The sequence below is a fragment of the Mixophyes fleayi genome, chromosome 3 (assembly GCF_038048845.1).
Source record: "Mixophyes fleayi isolate aMixFle1 chromosome 3, aMixFle1.hap1, whole genome shotgun sequence".
Classification (NCBI taxonomy): domain Eukaryota; kingdom Metazoa; phylum Chordata; class Amphibia; order Anura; family Limnodynastidae; genus Mixophyes; species Mixophyes fleayi.
In genome coordinates this window covers 106,231,951-106,256,683 of record NC_134404.1, presented here as the reverse complement: position 1 = coordinate 106,256,683, position 24,733 = coordinate 106,231,951, and the positions used below count along the sequence as shown (strand labels likewise).

Sequence of the window (24,733 nt, the reverse complement as noted above, 5' to 3'; positions counted from 1 at the left end):
TATCTGTCCCAATCTTGTATAGGAATATCTGCACCTCCTCCAGTGTTAGACAGATAACATTTTGTGGTGTGCAGTTGCAATTGTCACACATCCGATTTCCTGTCCTTTTGCCTTCTTTGTGAACATAGGCTAAAACATGTTTAAAAGATCAGTAGTCTCTTTATCTTCTGTGGTTACTTTTAATACTTTAGCATTTAGTGGTCTAATGTTATCAGGTTTATTTTTCTTACTGTTTTGTACTTGAAAAACATTTCAGAATTAATCTTGTAGGTGGAATGACTGTGCACTAAGAAAACACCCTCTGTCAGAAATGTTTGTTGAAAAGAAGACAGTTTGACAGCACATGAGCAACATATGAATAAACCTTTCTACTAAAAAATAGAAGTAGATGTCTCTAGGAATTCCAGGTCAAGAACTGAAACTAGTAGTTAATTAAAGCAGTCTTGTGTGAGTACTCTGCGTGGCCTATTGTAAATACAATTATTGTGTAGTATTGTTATGTTTTCCTGTTGCTCCAATTTACGTTGCTCTGATGTGCCAAATCCTAATTACTCTTTTTTACTCTAATTATCCCTTTCGTCTCTACATTATTTCAGTTGCTCAATTATGTGCATCTGTAGCAGCTTCCAGCTTTAGTTAACAAATTCAGCACTATTATTAAGTTCATTGCATAGAGCTATATATCATGTAATGAAAAAGATCACTACTGGATAATTTCATCAATAGCTATATTTGAATTTATAGCATATGATGAATATAATTTATATTTCATAAACGTCTAATTGATTTCTCTTAATTGTTGGTTTTATTTTTGAACAACTTATTTAATTACTTTTATTGAGAAAATAAATCAGTAAGTTCTTGAACTAGAGAATGGTTAAATTGGGCCACTTAATGCTAAACATTCAAATAAGTAGACATTTAAAATGCAGCACTTTAAAATGCAGACTACGAGATGGGCAAAATGGCAGACAGAATCTTGGCGTCAACACATACAAATATCATCCACATTAAAAATATACAAAATCAATTGATAAATGATCCCACCGCTCTTAGAATGGAATTGCTATACAATTTACCCATATGCCCAACCCCTCGTTCTGGTTACTCCACCAAAATTTTGTAGAAGTACAGCTCTTAATACAGAAGTGGAAGTTGCTCAATTAATTTATAGGTTCATAGCAGGTACTTGAAAGGGTGGGATTATCCTGAAAGGAACAAATACAGAGAAAATCCCCCAGCACACTGCTATAACCAGCAAAGGTGCCATTTCTACTTGTACATAAAAATGCAGAAGTCTCAGTTGCACACATTTGCAGATGTATGGAAAGCCACCCAACACTCCACAGCGCTTCTGCTAATATGATGGTCCTAACTTTAACCAATGAGAGTCCTTATATTTGGGCCATACATATATGTGTTTTAAATTGAGAGCTAATTTACCAAGAGGTATCCCAAAAATCCTCCAAATGGCAATACAGCAGCAACACTCCCCATCAGCTACTGATACCAACATGCCTCTCAAACAAACAATATAGAAGTGAAAGTTGCTCAATTAATTTATAGGTTCATAGCAGGTGGAATTGATATACAATCTACCCATATGCCCCACCCCTTGTTCTGGTAACTCCGCGAAAGAGATAATAAACAATTGCAGAAGCACAGCTCTCTAAATTGTACCAAAGTTCTACAGAATACTTGAGCAGGGAGATCTTGATTGAGGAAATAGAGGAAACTATAAAAGACCAAAAATGCAGTAAATCTCCCGGCCCAGCCAGGTTTACTGCCATATAATATAAGAAATTCTCAGACTTGCTAACTCCGTGCTTGCTCTATCTAATCAACAATGGAAACCCTTTTCCTGCTGAAATACTAGATGACAGGATCATAGTGATCTATAAGGAGGGTAAGCACATATAGCTGTGCTAACTATATGTCCATCTCCCTCTTTAATACTAATATCAAAATGTATGCTAAAATCCTGGGAATAGACTTTAACAATTCTCCTCTTCCTTGATACATAGACCAAGTGGACTTCATTGTGGAGCGTCAGGTGAGGGACAGTACCAGGAGAGCTATTGATCTTACCCATATAGTAAACTCCAGGACATCCGCCACTATAATTCTGTGGCTCAAAACTGATAAAATGTGTGACAGAATCTCCTGGACCGTTTAATTTATCTCTTGAGGTCTTTGGTGTTACCAGGGACTCCCTAAATGATATATTGGCCCTATATACTAATCCGTTCCCTCTGACAAGGTGTCAATCCATAATGGCACCAGACAGGGATCTGCACTGTCCCCCCTGATTTTTGCCATGGTGATTGAGCCAGTTATATTACAAATCAGATCTAACCCCAGCATCAAGCGAGAGCGGGAGGGTAATACCGATTCCAAGATTTCCCATTTTGCCAATGACATCTTATTCTCATTGTTTCAGCTGAAAATATCCTTGCCCAACCTTTACAAAATTATGTAAACCTACAGTGATTTGTCTGGCTATTAAAAACACGAACACCAAAAAAGTTTTTAATTAGGTGCTTAATCAACCAAACTAAAATATAAATCTTAAGTGAAGGTTATATGGATTAATACCAAATTATATATAAAAAATATATGTTCATACAAACATATATGACCGATGCGTATATAATAATTCTTCAACAAGAATATGAATAACACAAGAATAAAGTCTACAAGAATAAAGCTGCTTCTAATAATGGATTTACTATGTAGTAATCCTACAAATTCAGATAAAAATAAAAAAGATGAGAAATGAAGCACATAAATTCTATGAAATATACCTTTAAACAGCCGTCCAAAAATCAACACTCAAAATTATATATAATACATAAACCATATTAAATAAAACATGTAAACCTACAATTTTGTCATTTATACACACATTAAGCTAATTATCATACATTAAAGAAGATTAATAAAAATATAACTAATGATATTAGCACTAACTCCAAACTCTGTTACTCCAAAGTTATGTACTATATTGTACTATATTGTTGACAGCTGTCAGGCTGTCATTAAGTGTCCAGATTCAGGCAATGGAAGGATAGATCATAACTTTAGTGAACTGCAAATGAACATAAATGAATAAATAAATGACACCTCAACAATTCGGAACTGAGAATAAAATTTTCTTTATACAGAGGTGTAGATTCTAGTCATTGTGATCCAATTTTAGGAGTAACGATCAAAGTATTAGGTATACTCTGCAGCGGATCAATGTATTATTATCCCAGCCACTGTCCTGATATTCCTCCAATGGACCTGTTTCCGGTAATTACACAGTCAAAGGTATAACTCTGCACAGTTAATGACAGCTTGATGGCAACAATATAATACATGACTTTGGATTAGCAGTTTGGAGTTAGTTCTATTACCATTAGTTATATTTATTATTGTGATTTCTGTTTTCTTTTATCTTTTTTAATGTATTATAATTAGCTTAATGGGTGTACTAGTGACAAAATTGTAAGTTCACATATTTTATGTAATACATTTTTTATATATAATTTTGTGTGTTAATATTTGGATGGATGTTTAAAGGTCTATTTCATAGAATTCATGCCTCTCTTTTTTCATCTTTTTTGTCTGGCTTTAAGATCAATTACTTGAAATTGGAGACCATGTTGCTTCAAAGCAAGTTTTGATTTTACATGGCAGCCTAGAAAGATAAAATACTTTGGGGTTGTTCTCACACCGTACTATGATTTACTTTTCCGAAATAACTTCCCTAACTCTTCTCCAAGATACAAGCTGACGTAACTATTTGGAGCCGTCTTATAATCTCCTTGCTGGACAGGAACATAGCGATTAAAATGAAGTTCCCCTCTAAATGGCTGTCAGACTCTCCCGGTGGCAGTCCCACTCTCCCTATTACAAAATGTCCAGAAATCTTTTACTTGCTTTTTCTGGAACAACAGGCCCCTGAGACTCTCAGCTAACATATTGAAGAAGCCTATTTCAAATGGTGGTAAGGGTCTCCCCAATATTATATTATACTACCTGGCTTCAAATTTTTCTCAAATAGCCGACTCATATGCTTCTCCAGGCACAACTTTTTGGCTTCATATTGAATCCAGCTTCCTAAATTAGCCCTGACCAAAAACCCCTCTGGGGCCTAGCCAAATAAAGCAAAGTCCTCCGGATTCCAACCTATGGTGTAAGGGGTTTAAGGTAATCTAAATGTAGCACAAGCCTAACAATCTGCTAGTTGCACATGCCACTTTCTCTATAAGGATCTAAGATGCCCATATTTTGCACAGTATGATCAGGTACTTAGGCTTGGTACTTCATCAGTCCAATTCTATCAGTAAAGTAAAAAGGTAACTGCGTGTGAAGTAATAATATAGAAATAATTGAAAAACATATATATCCCTCAATGTACAAGCATTCCTTACCTTCTAGGGATATCCACCTAGGAGATGCCGGAAGTCGCCTTTAACATCCCAGAGTCCACAGCAGTTCCAGAGTCCACAGCAGTTCCAAAAAATAGATTATTTTATATAAACAGCAGAGGGAATATAACTTTACTGGTAGAGCTGAACATTAGACCACTCTCCTAACAGTTCCTGCCTCATACTTCTCCATACTAGAGTTGTTTCACTGACAAGTTCATTTTTATTCCAAGAGCTGGTAATGGGCACACATGGATGCATTGTTTAAAAGGGAATTTTAATTCTTGTTCTTTTATGCTGGTGAGATATCACATTTTTCCTCCCCTATTATTTCATGTGCATTTATTTAGATATATCTTAAACATCTGATAGTACTTGTTGCTAGAAAAAAGTTATTCAATATCATGTATTATGTAAATTATTATTGCCTGTCTCTATGGCACATTTCCAAAGCCATTTATTTGTAACTGCACCTCTAATACTACAGTTATGTCCAGTATGTCCAGTATATTCTCCTGGTAGTTGAGGGTTTTTTGTCTAACGCTATAAAGTATTCTGGTACAACCCCTTTCATTAACAATATTTTCTCCTAATACTGCTCAGTTTAGCTAGGTTTTATGGGATAAATCTAGGAGAGTGAGGGTATATTGGGAATACCTTTATTACAAGTTTAACGTTTTGTGTTTGAAGCTTTGTTTAACAGTGGTAAAGTGTGTCAATAAATGCGCTTTTCTGCCAAACTGCAACTGGAATCTGTGAAACGCGTTCCCTATAAAAGTATAGGATGAGACCTGATCACCACCAGCTTTGAAGCGGTTCAAAAAGCCAGCCATTTTGCAGAGTAATAAATGACAGTTCACCCCTCTGCATGGCAAGGAAGGCCCCTAAAAACCAACCCCATTTATTGCATCCCAGTATACTTGCTTAGAATTTGAAATTGCGCTTTTACACTGCTCTACAAAACTAGGCACATTGGTGTACTTTACAAGGTATGTTATCTCTCCAACCAACTCCTTCCATCTGTTGGTTAAAACTTCTGCTGATCCACAAACGCTGAATCATACATGTAGAATAAAATATAATGTTTTCTTTGCTGCCTTTTCACTAATGTTAAACCATGATGACATAATTCTTGTTTAGATTGTTTTGCCTTGTCTGACAGAAGACACAATTACCGCATCTGATCTAATCATACTACAATATGTATTGTCTTACAGGAGTTTAATATCCAGATCACTGAAGAACATATGTAATATCATGAGTTACCGCCTTGATTCGAAGCACGTGTAACAGAACTAAGATTTCACAAAACTGAATGTTGGAAGAGTGCGCGGAAACTTGTGCTCAAACATTCTTCTCACTTCTTGTTAAAAATACCTTAAATCATGAATGGTTTCCTTTCGTATCTGGACCCAAGACGGATTCCATGGGGAGCCACATGGCATGCAATCAATGCCAGGGTTTTACGCACCAAGCCTGTGGAGTCCATGCTGGAAGGAACCGCAGGAACCTCCGCTCATGGAACCAAACTGGCCCGGGTCCTGACTACAGTGGACCTTGTATCACTAGGTGTTGGTAGCTGTGTTGGAACTGGAATGTATGTTGTCTCTGGACTTGTTGCTAAGGAAATGGCTGGACCTGGAGTCATCGTGTCCTTTATAATTGCAGCCGTGGCATCTATATTATCAGGTGAGTCATGTTGAGCTGCTATATGATATGTTTAGCTTGGAGCACTTATTTTCCCAGACTTTAGATAATAGAGGTCCGAGCCAAAGGCTTAGGGGGAATAGGACACAATAACTGTTTTAGGCTTTTAGGCATTCTAACACAGGGTGATTTTATAGACGATGGTATTTATGTCAAAGGCATATAACATTTTTGTTTGCAAAACATGGACGTCATAATGTGATTAAACAATAATAATAATTACTATAATTATTATTATAATTATTAGTTATAACAATTGTAATGAAAAATATTGAGTATTCTTATTTTTTTTTAAAGTGTCTATGACAGCGGAAAAATAGCGCAGAGATGTGGCGTGATAGTGTTAGTAGTAGTAGATGCTAATGTCGTATTACCCTGTTTGGACACAACATAATATAATGAAGTGTCATATACACAAGAGAATAGTGTCTTATAACTTGTTATTAGATGCAGATTAAATCAAATTAAATTAAATTAAGTTAAATTAAACATAACCTTCTGTTGTCCTCTTTAAAAATCCAATGGCAATCTTCTTTTCTGCAGTAAACCAAATGGAAATGACAAATATGTAATGCAAATAGATGGCTATGACTTCATATAATATAGCCACAGTGCTATTGAATTAAGTATTATTAGCTGGACGGGTGAATAAGCAATCAGCCAATGAGAAGCATATCGTTGTTCTTGTACCTTCCTTCCAGCACCTGCAAATGATAATCCTCCTGAACAGGATATCTGCACACCCTTACTGTACACTTGCCAGCCACTTCCGTCTCTCATTTTGCTTCTAGAGGCATAAGGGGATGCAAGTCAACGGTACACAAAAGTGTACATACGGATGAATGAATACACATGCACATCCGCTGTATGGAAATGCGTATCTTACGCAAAAAAATCAGACATGCGTCCAACTCTAAATGCGCCGGTATATGGGGAAGAATAGTACATTTTACAATAGAATATTTTGCTGTGGTGTCAACAAATGTTTGATGATATCACCCTTACTCATAACGTAATGATAAATATGTACAAACAGAAACAGTCCATCTAGTTCAGAGTATCTCAGCCTATAGTAGGTGTACACCAGGGTGATCCTGAACATACAGAAGGGGTATACACACAGCTTAATGTATTAATAGAAAATAAAACATATCAAAGCATATTGAAAACAAATTAAAATAAATATTGTAAACATATTTAAATGCATAAAAAAATAGCATGGTAAAAATACATACATGTTAGGGTGTACTTGAAATAACTGTAAACATTTCAGGGAATACTTTCTTCTCTTTCTTGGGCACATATATCTCTCCTCTCCCACTACCTGTTGGGCTCTGTTCTTAGCCCTCTGCTTTTGTCACTGTAGCCCTCTTCTCTTGGTAAAATAATGAACTCATTTGACCTCCAGTAGTGCCTCTACACTGACAGCACCCAAATCTACCTCTCCTCCTTCTTTGCCATCTTGTGTGGCCAACTGTCTCTGTGATAATACCACATGGATGTACCAATGGTCCACATGTACAAAACATGGCTTACAATCTTCCCTCTTTCCAGAGTCACCACCTGCCCTCAAATCTTTAACACCGTCAACAACTTTCCCGAGTCTGCCACCTGGGTGTCACCCTTGACTCTGCCCTCGGCTTTATTCCTTACATTCACTCTGTGTCATAGCCCTGTTGTCTCCAGCTACAAAGTATTAACCCATTTGTCCCCAATTCAAACTGTCCTAAATCATCATCATCATCATCATCATCATTTATTTATATAGCGCCACTAATTCCGCAGCGCTGTACAGAGAACTCATTCACATCAGTCCCTGCCCCATTGGAGCTTACAGTCTAAATTCCCTACTATAGACACACACTCACACACAGAGACAGACAGACAGAGAGGGAGAGACTAGGGTCAATTTTTTTGATTGCAGCCAATTACCCTACTAGTATGTTTTTGGAGTGTGGGAGGAAACCGGAGCACCCGGAGGAAACCCACGCAAACACAGGGAGAACATACAAACTCCACACAGATAAGGCCATGGTCGGGAATCGAACTCATGACCCCAGTGCTGTGAGGCAGACGTGCTAACCACTAGGCCACTGTGCTGCCCTAAATGCAGCTGGAAGACTGGTCTTTCTCTCTCACCGCTCAATATCCTCTTCACCACTTGTCAAATCCCTACAGTGGCTCCTCATATCACCAAGAATACAATTTAAATTACTTACTGACAACTACAAAGCCCTCAACAACATCACTCATTTATATATCTTAAACCTCTTCTCAAAATACTCTCCTTTACACCCTCTTAGATCTGCCCCATGTCTTGCGTCCTCTCTGATAACTATCTCTCTCTCCCACCTACACTTTTCCCATGTGACTACTCACCTTTGAAATACACACTGGTAAACCATCACTATCACTGTCCCAATCTCCACTCTAAGCAACACTTGCTCCTCTTATGTCAGCGGTACCTTGTCCCACCCTCCCTACCTATTGTTTTCACATCTGCATTTATTTTATGTACCTTGCAGATCCCTGTTTTATGTATGCTCTGTTTCCCCGCTACCCAGCACTGCAGAACACCAAGGTGTTTTATAAATCAATGACAATAATAAATAATAATGACTTACATACAAAAGGGGGTTACTAAGCAAACCATTACAGTCATAGGGAGTATGTTGTACACTATCTGTGAGATGATTATTATTGTAGGTGTTACTGATGCTGTTCTGGACAGTTTCTCATCCATAACTAAAGCACATTTGGAAATCTCAGTACACCTGTGACTCTAAAGTTACACATGTATACTTACTTATAATTACTCATTTTATTTACACTCAATTTTGATTAAAATATTAAAATAATTATTGTATTATGCTTCATTCTCCTTTAATGTTGGAACATATCACATCCATATTTGTATCTATAGATCGTTGCTCCTTAGGTCATTATTTTTTATTTTTCAGTTTCTCAGCTTTAGTAATGTTACTTATTGTAATCATTGCAGAACATGTATTTCTGATTAAACACTTACCGATGTCCACTCATTTATTTTCAGTAATATTCCCCCATTGATGATAAGATAAGATGCAAATATTGTTATTCATTTATCTACTGCCTTGTAGTAAAAAGGACAATTAAACTTTTCAGTTTCTCTGAAGGACTAAGGAGTGCATGTTGCATAGTACAGCAAAATAGTTGCAACAAAGTAAAAATAAGTTACAGTGATATTATCTCTCTTCTGACTCTGTCCCTGCCGATCCTCCTCTCTCCCTCTCTCACTATAGGTGTCTCTTTTGTATTTGTCTGTGTGTGTCAGCCCTTTGTTTGTGCCTCTCTCTATCTCTGCATCATCTTGGCCTTGATACGTCAGCATCTCTCTCCTGTACGTGATAGTGCCTTCGTCACAATACCAGCATTGCTATAGTAACTGTATAGCTCTGCTTGTAACTATACTGCTGCCATGTTTAAGCACTTAGGAGATATGTGCAAGTGACATCACTCATCCAGATCACCAAGTCGCAGTAACAGAATGATGTTACAACCTGAAGTATATCTTCATAATAACTATTCAACCTGCTTCAGGTTGTTACTTCTGGCGCTGAGACTGGATGCTTGAGAAATGTAGAGGAGTGATGTCACTTAACCGTGTTAAACAAGCAGATGGGCCTGCTAGAAAATAGACTGTTAAAGCAGCTCTACATAGTATCTCAGTGTCAGTTCTTCCACAGTTACATTCCTTCCACCTCCAGGATTTTGCTCCTCTTTGTCGGAAGGTTAAGGAACCGAGGTGGAGTGTAGTGAGAGGGCTGCTAACTACGAGAAGCGGCTTAAGCAGTTGGACCTTAGCGTGCACTCACTTTTCCAAGACCAAATTTTAAGTACATGTTATGGTTGGAAAAATATGCTAAAAAATACTTTACTACGTGTTTATTTTTCCACCAGGAGGAAGCCTTAAAGTTAATAGTAATATGTTATAAATAGTATTAGTTATCAAATGCACAATTTTTTTTTGCCTATTTTTTCATACGTCTCTTTTGGTAGAAATAAATATACTTTTTTTTTAAACTATTTTAAATATTAGTGAAACGTTTGTATAATTTTATAAGGGATTAAACATTTTTCTTTATCCATTGGAACGTTGTCTCATGGTGTTGCGTGAAAATCACCATGGTATTCAGTGTTGTTAATGCCACTCTGCCACCAACATAGAGAAATACAAGTTTTGCTGGGAGCAGTTGGTCATATCTATTAATAAGGGGCATCAACTCTGGGTCCAACAATATCTACCAGCCATGGACACTTGAAATAAAGACCAGTGCCCGTCTGCACTTATGGTTTACGTAAAACCAGAATGACACTCTAAGCAGGCAGTATATTAGGAATAAAATAGAAATGTTTTCATTAAGGCGGTAGTCCAGAAGTGATTGTAGGCAAGATATTCAAGTGACATTTTTACTAAGACTGCCGTGTGCATTCCCATTTGGGACTGCACCTCGGCAGCTGGTCATGTGAAATATTTGCACCACTGGGCATCTCTATACATTGCAGTTACTAAATGATCCTTATTGTCCTATAGATGTGGGATGTGACTTCATCTGTATGTAATGGAGGGAGGAGCTATTGCTTAATTCCACTCTACTTTTTTTTTTTACCAGAGCCACAGTGAAAAGTAATTTAGAGATTGATGTCACACAGGACTACCCCTAAGGCTAGTGACCCATGAACACTTAGAGCACCTATAAAAATAAGCTATGTCAATAAGGGGTACAGTTCTGCAGATACACTCCAGGGTATCTCAATTATTTATTCTGCACATCAACCAATAAGCATTTAGTTGTATTTTAACCTATATTGTTTAAGAACGTGAAAATGTTTTACTTGCAATTCAAACCCAACTGAATTCTTCCAATGAAACCTTAAGGATCTATGGAAACTGTGCCTCCCAGAACACACTGCATTGATAAAGCCAGGAATGGCGTAGGAAGCTAAACACCAAGACACTTGTGATCATATTCAACTTGTGTCCTCGGATCTGTTTCTAGGCAACCTCATGCACAATACAAATGTGGAAAAATCACAATTTGTGTCTGGCAACAACAGATTTAATGACTACAGAAGAAGACATTACTGCCCGTATTGACCTCACTGGGAGTGAGACTAATTATATTAAGATCTGAATGATCTAGACCAGACTTGTGCAACCTGTGGCTCCGACAGGGCATGCTGTGACTTGCAGTTCATAACAGCTGAAGAGCCATGGTTTGCCTATATCTCATCTAGAAAAATAAGATGAAGAAGTACTCTTGTTTCAGTGATAGCAATTAAATTCAGTATCAATACGCTGTTATGTTTAACTCCACTTTTAACGGTTAGGATATATACAAGAATCAATTTTACCAAGGGTTACAAAATACTGGCGGTGACAGCTATGAATATTGGTGTAAATTGTACACAGGTAACTGTGTAAAAAGTGCTGTTACCATAGCAACTAAATAGATATTTGATTACCTACAAATAAAAATACAGAACTGGAATGATTGATACAGGTTTCTGCACCTAATGTTTTTTGCAATTAGCGTTCACTATCTACTATATAAATGCCTAGTGGCGTGTGTGTGAAAAAAAAAATCAAGCTGCAGCGCCACCTGCTGGGCAGAGTTATACACTGATCTATATATTTCTTGAAGGAGAAGTGACAGTTGGGAGTGGTTGGTGGTTGCCGGGGGTGACAGTGGGGAGTTTTTAACACCTTAAGTAGCTTGATGAAGGATGTGGCGATGAAGATGAAGGATGAGGTAATGGAGAAAAAGGATGAGGTGGTGACATGTGGACAAAACCACGTTAAAAAAGGGCGCTTGTGTCGGGAAGTAACGCTTTTCCCCTGAGGAGGCCTGGGCTAGGCCCAAATGCATGACAAGAACCTTTTTAACACCTTAAGTAGCTTGATTTGACTAGAATGCATGAGTATCATGCACGGGTTAACTTGTACATCATAATTGTCCACATTGATACTGTACAGACAAAACAGAAGATGACATAAAGCATAATTCAACAATGATTAGGACGCATATAAACCAGCTCAATCTGTAGATTTACAAACACAGCTAAATTACTGCTAATGAGAACATTTCTGTTAAGTAGAATTGTCATAAATCCCTATTATACTATTAAGTATAATCATGAGAGGAATTTCCTCATGATTATTAACCAGTTACTGCCTTGTTTTAGGTATCATATATTTAAGCTTTCAGTTGTAATTTAGCTTCGGTGAGTCAAACTGTTACAACATTTTGGAGATGGGGCTGTTCATCTAGATGATTGCAATCACTGAATGACCCTCGGCTGGTTACAAGGAGAATTAAAGCATTGCATATGCTTTGCACAAACTTACAGCAACAGCATTTATTATATGCCAAGTTCACTCTTCTTCTGCGCACAGATTAATTTCATTCTGGGCTCTGCTGCCAAGACCCAAATTAGAAAATGAAGACGGGTGACTCCATACGGAGGCTTTGTGGTTTGCATTCATTTCTGTAACACAATAAACCCTAATTGCCCACAATATAGTTTTTGCCTGTTAGCCTGCATCAGCTCAGTTCTTGCTTTCAGGACGTAACTGGTACAAAATTAAGATTAATAGAGACTGCGGTTTTCTCACCCCCATCAGCAATGGGGTCTTCACACGCACAATGATTTAAATATCATCCATATTTAAAATATAATTTTATTGTATCATGTAAAATGAAATATAACGGCACTCTCCAAATACAGTTTTTCTGTAGTTATTGTTTGTTCATGTCCCATTTCCTTATTATACTTGGTAATGCTTGAGTTACCCTTTCGGTAATGGTTGCCAGCTATGCATAAATGACATTAGTGACAGTGACACCTGCAGACTATAAGAAGGTACAACACCCTATCAAATAAAATGTTTTGTTCATAATCTTTCAATAATGTATCACTAAGCAATAAAAATAACATATATGATTACAAATATTGTTTCTTTTTAATCTAAAAACTTTTACATTTAGTGAGTCTCTTTAATAACATTTTGTGTAAATGTAAACATTCTACTCATCATATTTTAAGATTGTGGTTTTTTTCTATAATTCTCTATATTTCTCACACAGGTGTGTGCTACGCTGAATTTGGAGTGCGAGTCCCTAAAACCACAGGTTCTGCTTACACGTACAGTTATGTCACTGTTGGTGAATTTGTGGCATTCTTCATTGGCTGGAATTTAATCCTAGAGTATCTTATTGGTACAGCAGCTGGAGCGAGCGCCCTCAGTAGTATGTTCGATTCTCTTGCCAATCACACCATCAGCCACTGGATGATTCAGAGCGTGGGGACTTTAAATGGATTGGGTAATTACTTATCTTCAAATGCATTTGTATCTGATCAAGAAACTTGATTACAATTAACAGTAAATACCTAGATTCTTATAAACAAAGGTTGTGTTCTGCAGGTCAGATGTTCTCTTTTTCACTTTATCTTTCTGTAAATATTTGTTAAAATAAACAAGTATTTGTTATCCTTGGTGGCTGCCATATTGCAAGGTAAAATTAAATATTGTATTAGACAGCAATTTAACAGGGACTCTAGGGTGTAGATTTACTAAAAATTGTGTTTGTCTGCAGTTTTAAATATCTACATATCATATTTAGTGCCCCAAACCATTGCATTTACTATAGGGCAGTTTGAGGCTGGGATGTTAAACGGTCAGTGACGTGTGGCGAATACAAAACTGTCAAAAATGCCAAAAAAACTGCCAGAAATAAAGACAGGTTTTTTTTTTACCTGCTTCTGATTGGCTAGATAGCTCAACCATGCTGATTGAGCTATTGTGCCATCCAGCATAAGACCTGCACCCTTGACTTATGCAGTATGAGTGCAATCATTAATTGTTGAATTAATATATAATAAACTTATAAATCTTATTTTTCATTACAGTAAGGGGCCAATATTATTATATTATTATATGATGGTGGCAATATGCATTTATAATTACATTAAGGGGCAAGAATATTTGATTGCTAATGGAGGAAATAATCATTTATATTGCACACATGTGCAATATAAACATGTACAAGTGCCAGCATGCACTTTCACCCATGTGTAAGCTGGTACTTCTAGTGCCACATGTTTACAAGTGGATCAGGGGAGGCAAAAGGTGTGCAAATGTTGACAAGGTGCAATAAGGAAGTGTTCAAGCAAATGCAACTGATGTAGATTATCATCAGCAGCTATTTATATAGCGCCAATAATTCCACAGCACTGCACAGAGAACTCATTCACATCAGTCCCTGCCCCATTGGAGTTTACAGTCTAAATTCTCTAACATACACACACACACAGACAGAGAGAGACTAAGGGGAATTTAATAGCAGCCAATTAACCTATTAGTATATTTTTGGAGTGTGGGAGGGAACCGGAGCACTGGGAGGAAACCCACGCAAACACGGAGAGTACATACAAACTCCACACAGATAAGGCCATGGTTGGGAATTGCTAACCACTAAGCCATCGTGCTGCCCAATATTTTGAATATTTTTAATGGGGGATGAAAGCAAATTGATTAGTTGTAATGGGCTACAGCATTGTTTTGCAGTGAACCAGTTTTCAGAAATGTGCCCCATATTGTTTCTAAAATAAGTAATGATTCAATAAAAATGCCTTAAATTTGCCCTACCATTGAGCGCCTGTTATTGTAACTTTCACAGCTGTTCTGAACCTTCCTCTCATCATGTAACCAGTGTCACCTGTCATGTGGTAGAGGACATGTAATAAAAACATATACTAGAAGCTGACAAAAGGGCAGACGTTTCTCATCTGATATTAGTCTGTGTTTATAAATGTGCACATCTCAGTACAGAGGAGGATACATGGGCTGTAGAGTCACCAAATTGTATTACTCACTCTTGTGACTCATAACCAGAAGCTCTCTGCTGGATAACATCATTCACTATTATATGAAATGAGCACACAGCGTTCACAGGTTTATGTTCCTTACATCTTGGATTTTCATACATGATAAAAGTGTACAGACTTTATATTCCCTATGTGATATTTAATCTGCTGTTATAATTTTTTTCAGGCAAAGGAGAAGAATCCTATCCAGACCTTCTTGCTCTGGTCATCGCAGTCATTGTAACAATAATTGTGGCCCTGGGAGTGAAGAATTCAGTTGGATTTAATAATGTGCTGAATGTAATTAACTTGGCAGTGTGGGTCTTTATAATGATTGCCGGGTTTTTCTTCGTCAGTGGGAATAACTGGTCAGACGGGAATTTTCTACCCTATGGATGGTCAGGGGTAGGTGGTTCCAGATATTTTGGTCGTTACCTTGTTTATGCTTCTTCTAAAGAGAGAATATATTATATTAAAAGGGTGATCTAGAAACAATGTAATATTGTTTTAGTGGAATCATTATGAGGCATGCCCATAATTCTGACCAGCATCTGACTACTATCTACCTGTGTGGTCATCTATGTGGTCATTTATGTGGTTATCTATGTGGTTATCTATGTGGTTATCTATGTGGTTATCTATGTGGTTATCTACGTGGTTATCTACATGGTTATCTATGTGGTTATCTACGTGGTTATCTATGTGATTATCTATGTGGCTATCTACGTGGTCCTCTATGTGGTTATCTATGTGGTCACCTATGTGGTTATGTGGTCATCTACGTGGTTATCTACGTGGTTATCTATGTGGTTATCTACGTGGTTATCTACGTGGCTATCTATGTGGTCATCTATGTGGTTATGCCTGAGCACAGAACCGGTAGATCTGTCCAGTTTTGCCATCCACATGGGCTTGGCCCAAATGACAGGATCAGTTGCATGTGGTCAGCATCAAGCACTGTAAACCCTTAGCAGATATAATATTTATAGACTTGCACTAAACAGAAGAAAGTAAATATCTGATAGCTCTCCATATAGTATACAATACAGACCTGGACCATAATAGATTACACTCTTATTGTGGTTTTCACTATCATACCGACTCATATTAGAAAATATACATATGTATATTATATTGTTATATATGAATATTTTATACCTTTCCACTTTTCCTGAACACATGAACTGTTCTGCTCTCTGCACCTACCTTACACACTGACCTATACAAGCAGTAAGTAACCCCCCACCCACATTTAATTTCTTATTCCTCCACACTCTGCTTTACCTCTATGCTTTACTGTTCACCTATTTATTCTTGTCTCATTTATTATATGTTTACACCCATTGGTAGAAGTGGGCTGGTATATGGTGGGGTTTGCTATACTGCCATTTCTCTTACTGCATTGATTGTCAAAATATCAAATTCCATTCACTCACAGTCCCATAACACCTTCCATACCGCCATTGATCAATTTTCACTTCAACCACTGTTTACATCATGTTTTCACTGTACCTCCCCTAGCTCCTGCTCACTTTAAGATCATCCCCTTCATTAATTTAAACTTTTGATTTTTTCTCCTAAAATACTGCTCTTTAGATTTCCATTAATGTCTTAAATAACTCATGAGAGTAAGTAAGGGACTTTGAGGCTGTCATTATTGTGTGTCACTTTTGTGTTGCACAGGATTGCTGTTTTAGTCTCTAATACCTTAGTTATTCACCTGACCCAAATCTGGGCCTCCCCAAATCTCCCACCCCTTAAACATACCTATAATCTTACAAGCCGTATCCACATCTTCCTATTTCCCTCTCTCCCTTTCTTTTGCACTTTCTGGAATGGCAACTCTGTCTGCAACAATCCAGCCGTCATTCACAATCTCATTATCTCTAACTCCTTTAACCTCCTTGCCATCACTGAAACCTCGCTCCTTACCCCTGACACCTCTAGACTCAAAGACCCAGAAGCACAAAAGGAGGCAGCTCAGGTATACTAGTCACCTGTTGCACTTTCCAGGCCATTCCCCTGAGCTCTCTCTCTCTCCGCTTTCCAGGTAAGTGACAGACCCGGGTGGGCGATTGGGGCAATCACATCCCCCCCCCCCCCCCCCCCCACAGCAGGGGCGTGCTGCCTGCAGCCACACACTATGTACAGATCCGTGACAGCTGAAAGGCAGTGACCTGCCCGGCTACTCTAATTTAAACATAGCTAGAGCAACTGGGCAGTGTGATACGGACCTGCACATGGGCAGCCTATTACTGGTAGAAGAGAAAAAGGGGACCGAATCGCCCTCCCCCCCCCCTAAAAAAAAATCTAGATTCACCCCTGTTTAAAGTCTACTCAGTTTGTCTCACATCCAAGCTGCCAAGCTCTCTCATTTCTTTTCCACTAATCTTCCCTCCCGCACCTTGGGCTATCTCAATTTCCCTATTGATAACACTACTGTCTACTACAGCCAAACTTTAATCAATTACAGTCATATATTGCTGATACAAAAAACATTACAAAGTATACCAAAGAGCTGAGTTTTCAGAACATTGTCAACTGGACTAATTTTGGGAAAAACATGGCAATAAAAGAAAAGTAAATAATGTGAAAAACAGCACAAACTGAGTATCTGTTCATAAAGAGATACACAAAAACAAATCACAGGCTCTATTTTGTTAATAAAAGAAAAAATAATGTTACATACCCTCTCCTCTGCCCATTCCACTGGTCTTTTCTTGCTCACTTCCTACCTATCCAATCTCTCCATCTCCATTTTGTCCTCTAGCTCCTCATCCATTATCTCCCTCTACCCACAATGCAGCTTCCTCTGTTCTTCTTGCTGTACAACTCGTTTGGTATTTGGTACCACCATTACACTGGTGAAACTAGAATTCTCAGCTCCTTCCCCATCCTTTCCCCTTTTCTCATTTCTAATATATCCTGCTGTCTCCTTGCTTTGTCCTAATGGATGGATGGATGTCCCAGATAACTAAAAGCTCAACGGGCTTGATTAATCAAATGCACATATATCAGACATATGCACGTCTATATCAACAAGGAGCGGATCTGAGGATACGTCTGTTGATGAATACGGGCAGGTCAGATTGGGAACTTAAAGTGGTCCTGGATAAAAATCTGGCATAGACGGGATCAAAACAACTTTAGGAAGGAACAACACAAAAGAAGGTGGGGTTAGCTCACCATTATACCTAGTCATATCAGTTGTAGGTGAGGCTAATGCAACATGCAATAGTACGTGCACTTAACACACAGATAGGCACAACATTGAACTGGTAGGTGGAGCAAACATAAGTAGGCCGAGTCAGCACACCGGTGGGTATCATTGGTTATCTGATTGATGCGGCTTAATTCAGCATCAGGTAGTTCCCAGGTTTATCATTAATGTAACAGTAGTTGAGTCTGGGAATGTGTTGCTGTTGCATGAAGCCCATTCATTGTAAGATAGATCATTCTAACTGTGGTATCTGGAGTATCTTCCAATGTCAATATCCCACCGGTTCTAAAGTATCCCTATCAGTAAAAAATAAAATCACTTTGCCTCTGCCTACCTATACACAAAACTTTAGGGTGTCCTTACCACCAAGAAAAGGTTTCACACTCCCAATGCCCTCTGTACCTCTTCTTGGGGGCAGGGCTGGCTTTCACTGATACAAAAAAACCACATAAATAAAATAATTCCATGCGAAATGTATTAAAAGACAAAGCATACTACTTTGCATGATAATTTGGCCAATATTAGCGATAGATATACAATACAGAGAGTATCCTGTGCTTGCCATGCAATACAATCTGCATCCTAGTGACTGCCATACAATACATACAGCATCCTAGTAACTGATATACAATACAGAGAGCATCCTTATAAACACCAAACAATACATAGAGCATCCTAATAACTGTTACACAATACAAGGAGCATTCTAGGGACCAATATACAAGAGAGCTTCCAAGTGACCACCATTCAATGCAGAGAGCATCCTACTGACTGATATACAATACAGAGAGCAAGCTAATTACCGACAAACAATGCAGAGAACATACTAGTGATGCCATACAAGACAGAGAGCAAACTAGTGATGCCATACAATACAGAGAGCAAACTAGTGACCGCCATACATTACAGAGAGCAAACTAGTGATGCCATACAATACAGAGAGCAAACTAGTAATGCCATACAATACAGAGAGCAAACTAGTGACCGCCATTTATTACAGAGAGCAAACTAGTGAAGCAATACAATACAGAGAACGAACTAGTGATGCCATACAATAAAAAGTGCAAACTAGTGATGCCATACAATACAGAGAGCAAACTAGTGATGTCATACACTACAGAGAGCAAACTAGTGATGTCATACACTACAGAGAGCAAACTATTGACCGTCCATACAATACAGAGAGCATTGTAGTGCCCACCATGTAATTCAAAAGGCATTTTTGTGACCACCACACAATATCATACCGCATCATTAATTAACTGCTCCTCAAAATTATTAACTCCTTTAGTGTCATGAAAACAACCCCATTCAACATCATTAATCCCATTATAATCATGAACTCCTTTATTATCATTAACTTCCACCTTCCCATTATTATGTAGCCACCACATTATTCATATCATTAACCCCATCATTACATTCCTCAGACTCATAAAAAAAACCATCATAGTAATGTACCCTTATTACGAATCCCTCATAAACAAACCTGTTGCTGATCCGAATCCTCCCTCACCTGTTGCTGATCTAAATCCTCCCCCCATCCCCACTCACCTGATGTACTCTGTAGTTGTAGTGCAGGGGGATGGTGGTCATGCCACGGCATGTTTGATGGAGGGGCTACCAGAGAAGAGGTATGGGTTGTGCACTGTAGCAATTTGCTGCAAGTGATGTAAACAGCGCCAAGTATGAAAGATGACACTGACGATGCTGTACTTCAGACAGTGTTGCAATTCGCTCCGAATGTTGACATTGTGAATGTCAACAGGTTGTAAAGTTGACAGTTACAGTGCCAACATAAAGAGTTAGATTTAAACCGGCAATACCGCCATCACCGCTGGCCCGGCAATAAAGTAAATTAAAAAAAAAATGTGGCACTATAGCAGAGGAACCCGCAGCATGCGGTAATCCTGCCATAATGCTGAAAGTACTAGTGCTCTTACCACACCCATGGGCGGTGGGTGTGGCATAATAAAAAAGATTTAATAGTAGAAAAGCATTTTGTCCCTGGTGCACTACAGGTCCTGGCTTGCCCGAGGCTGCCGTTAAATGTCTGGGCATGCTGGCTCTTTTAGTTATAGAAGCACTAACATCATCATCACCATTTATTTATATAGCGCCACTAATTCCACAGCGCTGTACAGAGAACTCACTCACATCAGTCCCTGCCCAATTGGATAACCATGGCTGACAGGGCATGCTGTCACTTGGGGAACCACAAGTGCCAGCATGCCCTGGCACCCAGGGCCTGCCGGGACCTGTAGTGCACCAACTAAAAATGTAAATAAAACATATATAAATGAGTTAAAACACTTTTAATTGAAATAAAATCACACCAAAAAATACCTTATTCACCCTATGTATTGCTCACCTACATCCAGGGGTCTTCATCTGTAATAGATCCAAACAATCCTTTCTTGACAAAACAAAACACCTTGTTGCACAATGCTAAAGTAACTCTAAGGAGCTCCTGTGGCGCAAAGTGAGCTCTCAGCTGCACTGGTCCTATTATAAATCTATTTGGGTTTTTTGTTTTGCAAAGCAAGGATCATGTTAATCTATGACAGATGAAGACCCCTGGATGTATTTGGTAGATATTAAGAAAAAATTATTCTTTACAGTCTAGATAAATAATAAATATGAAATGTTTACAATATATTTACAAAGCTACTTCATGTCTTGCAGGTGCTGAAAGGGGCAGCCACATGTTTCTACGCCTTCATTGGCTTTGATATCATAGCCACCACCGGAGAGGAAGCAAAGAGTCCAAATACTTCTATTCCATATGCCATCACTGCTTCACTGATTACTTGTCTCACAGCGTATGTATCTGTAAGTATTACACAGTAGCCTTATTAATCTGTACCATACAAACATATCCTTGTAGCTCCTATAAAGCAGAGTATATGGCTTTAATGTCTTGTGGAAAAGAGTAATTTAACAACCTCATAAGATGCAGGCCTGTACCGCTCCGTATTTGTGCAAATGTGCTTAGCTGTCTAGTCCAGGTGCACGCCCACTTACAGTTCTGCGGACTGCCCCCAGAAAATCAGTCTGTACCTAGCTCTGAGGACTTGCATTTTAGGACCATCCCCTTCATTCATTTTAAATGTTCAGGCTATTTTTTTAAATTACATTTTAGCTTTGCTTCATTTATTCCTTACATTAACTATAAGAGCAAGGTGTCATCAGTATGGTACTACATGTGTTACTTTTGTGTTTTGAAGCTTTGTATAACATTGGCTGAAGCGCACTTAAAATGTGCTATTCGGTAGAAGTGCAAATGGAAGCTGTAAGCTGCTTCCTATTAAACTGATTATACGCAGTGCCCATAACCTTGGAGGTAGTAGAAAGATCAAGTCCTTTTGCAGGAAGAATAAGGCAGTGCCACTTCTACAAGGCAGTGAACATCACCCTAAATACATCCCGTCAACCCCTTTATCTCATTTAAATATATTTATATATATTTAAATAAATTTCATATATGAATACTAGTCCACAGGTAACATGGAACAGGTCCATGGAAATAGCCATGATGTATTGCCGTGATATATTGCAAAAGTCACCTGGAAATCTAGTAGGCAGGAGACCACTTACCACAGCTTAGAGCCATTTATCTATAAACAGTGTTTCTTTCTTCAATGAATTTAAATGTGCAAGATTACCTAAAACATCTACATTCCAGTAAAACATACAAGGTTTTCTGCAAACTATTCGGCTATGCTTATGGTATAAAAAATGTCTACATCTGTTTAACAGTAAAGAAAACGGTCAAACTATAGTCTAATACTAATCATCTATTCCATTTGTGCTGAGAGGGGGAACACATGTAGGAGCCACTTAATCACAATTTATTTCATTGTTAATGCTAACCTATCACAACACAGGATTCCTTTCTAGCAAAGAAAATGATTTTAAACTCCTGTGCAAGAGAGAAATAATAATGATCATATAGACTTGGGGGTATATTTACTAAAGTGCGGGTTTGAAAAAGTGGAGATTTTGTCTATAGCAACCAATCAAATTCTAGCTGTCATTTTGTAGAATGTACTAAATACATGATAACTAGAATCTGATTGGTTGCTATAGGCAACATCTCCACTTATTCAGACCCGCATTTTAGTAAATCTAGCCCTTGGTCTTTTTAGGCTGTTACTAGAAGATGCTTAGCCACCTGTGAAAGCAAGTAGTTTAGTGATACCACACCACAAACCTCTGGATCAACACAGCTACAACTTAGAAATAAATATATATATATATATATATATATATATATATATATATATATATATATATATATATATATATATATCTCAAGTCACTTTCATTAAGTGCAAGCATGGCATCTACTACTAAGAGATTAGGGTTTTTAAGATTAGCAGATTTTTATTTTGTCATTCAGAACAGCATACCTAAAATACACTAAGTGACATTCTATTTTAAAAGGACCCTTGTCTTTCAACACAGTCCTTGTGATATTCCATTCTTCATTAAATTGTTTAGGAGTGCTCCACACAATGACTGCAGGAGGATGTAATGTCTATGTGTAAGATATTATTACAGAACCACAGCGGTCGTTTACCTTTTTCATTATTATTTTTATAACTACCTGAATAATAGGTTTCCAGATAATAGATCCCATACCTTATTTTCTTTCAGCTATAGGTTATTTTATCAGGTAGTCAGAGTTGTTGTATTATTTTTGCTGCCTGGGATACAACACAAAGCTGTTCCCTGAATACAATGTAATATATTGCCGAGAGCACAGCAGATCTGTATTGCAATTCTGATTATATAAACACATGTCTAAAAATGAAAACAGAAATATAAAGCATATTAGACTATGGTACAATAGGTTCTAGGGCGCACTTACATCCAGTAGGAAGTGCGGCTTCTTCCACTACCATTGTTATCCCTCTGAAATATAAAGCAATGTATATGTTACAGGATCGCCATCAATGAAGGAAATCATATTTTCCAAGTGTAATGTGGAACTAAGTCCAACTGCCTCTTTGTTTCTTCCAAACTGTTCTCTTTCAGGTCTTATGTAGACCGGTTTCATACACCCTATATATTACATGTGTATTAGTGTTTTGCTGTGTGTGTAACTGAGCACTGTGATTTCTTTGTTTGTCCTAATCACAATGTTGTTTATCTTTTTAGGTAAGTGTTATATTAACATTAATGGTTCCATACAGTATGATTGATACAGAATCACCACTGATGGAGATGTTTGTAGCTCATGGATTTTACGCTGCTAAATTCATTGTGGCCATTGGATCTGTAGCTGGGCTCACTGTCAGCCTGTTTGGGTCTTTGTTTCCTATGCCCAGAGTCATTTATGCAATGGCTGGTGATGGGTTGCTATTCAGGTTAGTAGAATTTATTGCAATTACACAGACCAAAATCTGTCTACTTACAACGTATCTAACCCAACATGTATCCTAAATTTTTTCTTTGTTATTTGTAGGTTCTTGTCCCATGTCAGTTCCTATACAGAGACTCCAGTGGTGGCTTGTATTGTCTCTGGATTCCTTGCAGCCCTGCTCTCTTTGCTGGTCAGTCTTCGGGATCTAATAGAAATGATGTCTATCGGAACTCTTTTAGCGTACACTCTTGTGTCTGTGTGCGTGTTATTATTACGTTACCAGCCTGAAAGCGACATTGATGGCTTTGTTAAGTTTCTTTCTGAAGAGCATACTAAGAAGAAAGAAGGAATCATTGCTGATTGTGAGAAGGAAGCCTGCTCTCCTATGAGTGATGGAGAGGAGTTCACTGGTCCTGCTACAAACACATGTGGAGCAAAGAATTTGCCGTCACTTGGAGACAATGAAATGCTGATTGGTAAATCTGACAAGTCCAACTATAACATAAACCATCCAAACTATGGAACTGTCGACATGACATCAGGTATAGAGGCGGATGGGTCTGAAAACATATATCTTATCAAGCTGAAGAAGTTTATAGGTCCACGATATTATACAATGAGAATACGCCTTGGCTTGCCTGGAAAAATGGATCGTCCGACTCTGGCCACTGGTCGTACGGTGACCATCTGTGTCATGCTCCTTTTCGTCTTGATATTCATCTTCTGCTCTTTTATTATATTTGGTGCAGATTACGTGTATGATCATGTGTGGTGGGCTGTCCTGTTAGTTGTTTTAATGGTTCTTCTGATCATTGCATTGGTATTTGTTATCCTCCAGCAACCAGAGAACCCCAAAAAATTACCTTACATGGCACCATGTGTCCCGTTTGTTCCTGCATTTGCCATGTTGGTCAACATTTACCTTATGCTGAAGCTGTCATCTATTACGTGGATTCGGTTTGCTGTCTGGTGTTTTGTAGGTAAGTTTTTTGAGTGCTTTCAATTTTATACAATGTGGCAACCCTTTTCCAGCACTGTTCTGTATTGCATAATTTCCTATTATTGACATATCCATAGTAGACCCTTCCAATCCATATGCAAATCATGCACCACTGC

The 24,733-nt window shown here is 38.1% G+C and overlaps 1 protein-coding gene across 1 annotated transcript in view; it reads left to right on the top strand.

The window, feature by feature from the left end:
• The window catches only part of SLC7A14 (solute carrier family 7 member 14), a 70,960-nt gene that overhangs the window by 34,757 nt on the left and 11,470 nt on the right, over window positions 1–24,733 (top strand). The window contains exons 2-7 of the mRNA XM_075202111.1: window positions 5,633–6,104; window positions 13,250–13,486; window positions 15,217–15,434; window positions 20,935–21,081; window positions 23,413–23,621; window positions 23,720–24,597. Of these exons, the coding sequence (XP_075058212.1) occupies window positions 5,801–6,104; window positions 13,250–13,486; window positions 15,217–15,434; window positions 20,935–21,081; window positions 23,413–23,621; window positions 23,720–24,597 (1,993 nt within the window). The 5' untranslated portion in view covers window positions 5,633–5,800. The remainder of the gene's footprint in view (window positions 1–5,632; window positions 6,105–13,249; window positions 13,487–15,216; window positions 15,435–20,934; window positions 21,082–23,412; window positions 23,622–23,719; window positions 24,598–24,733) is intronic.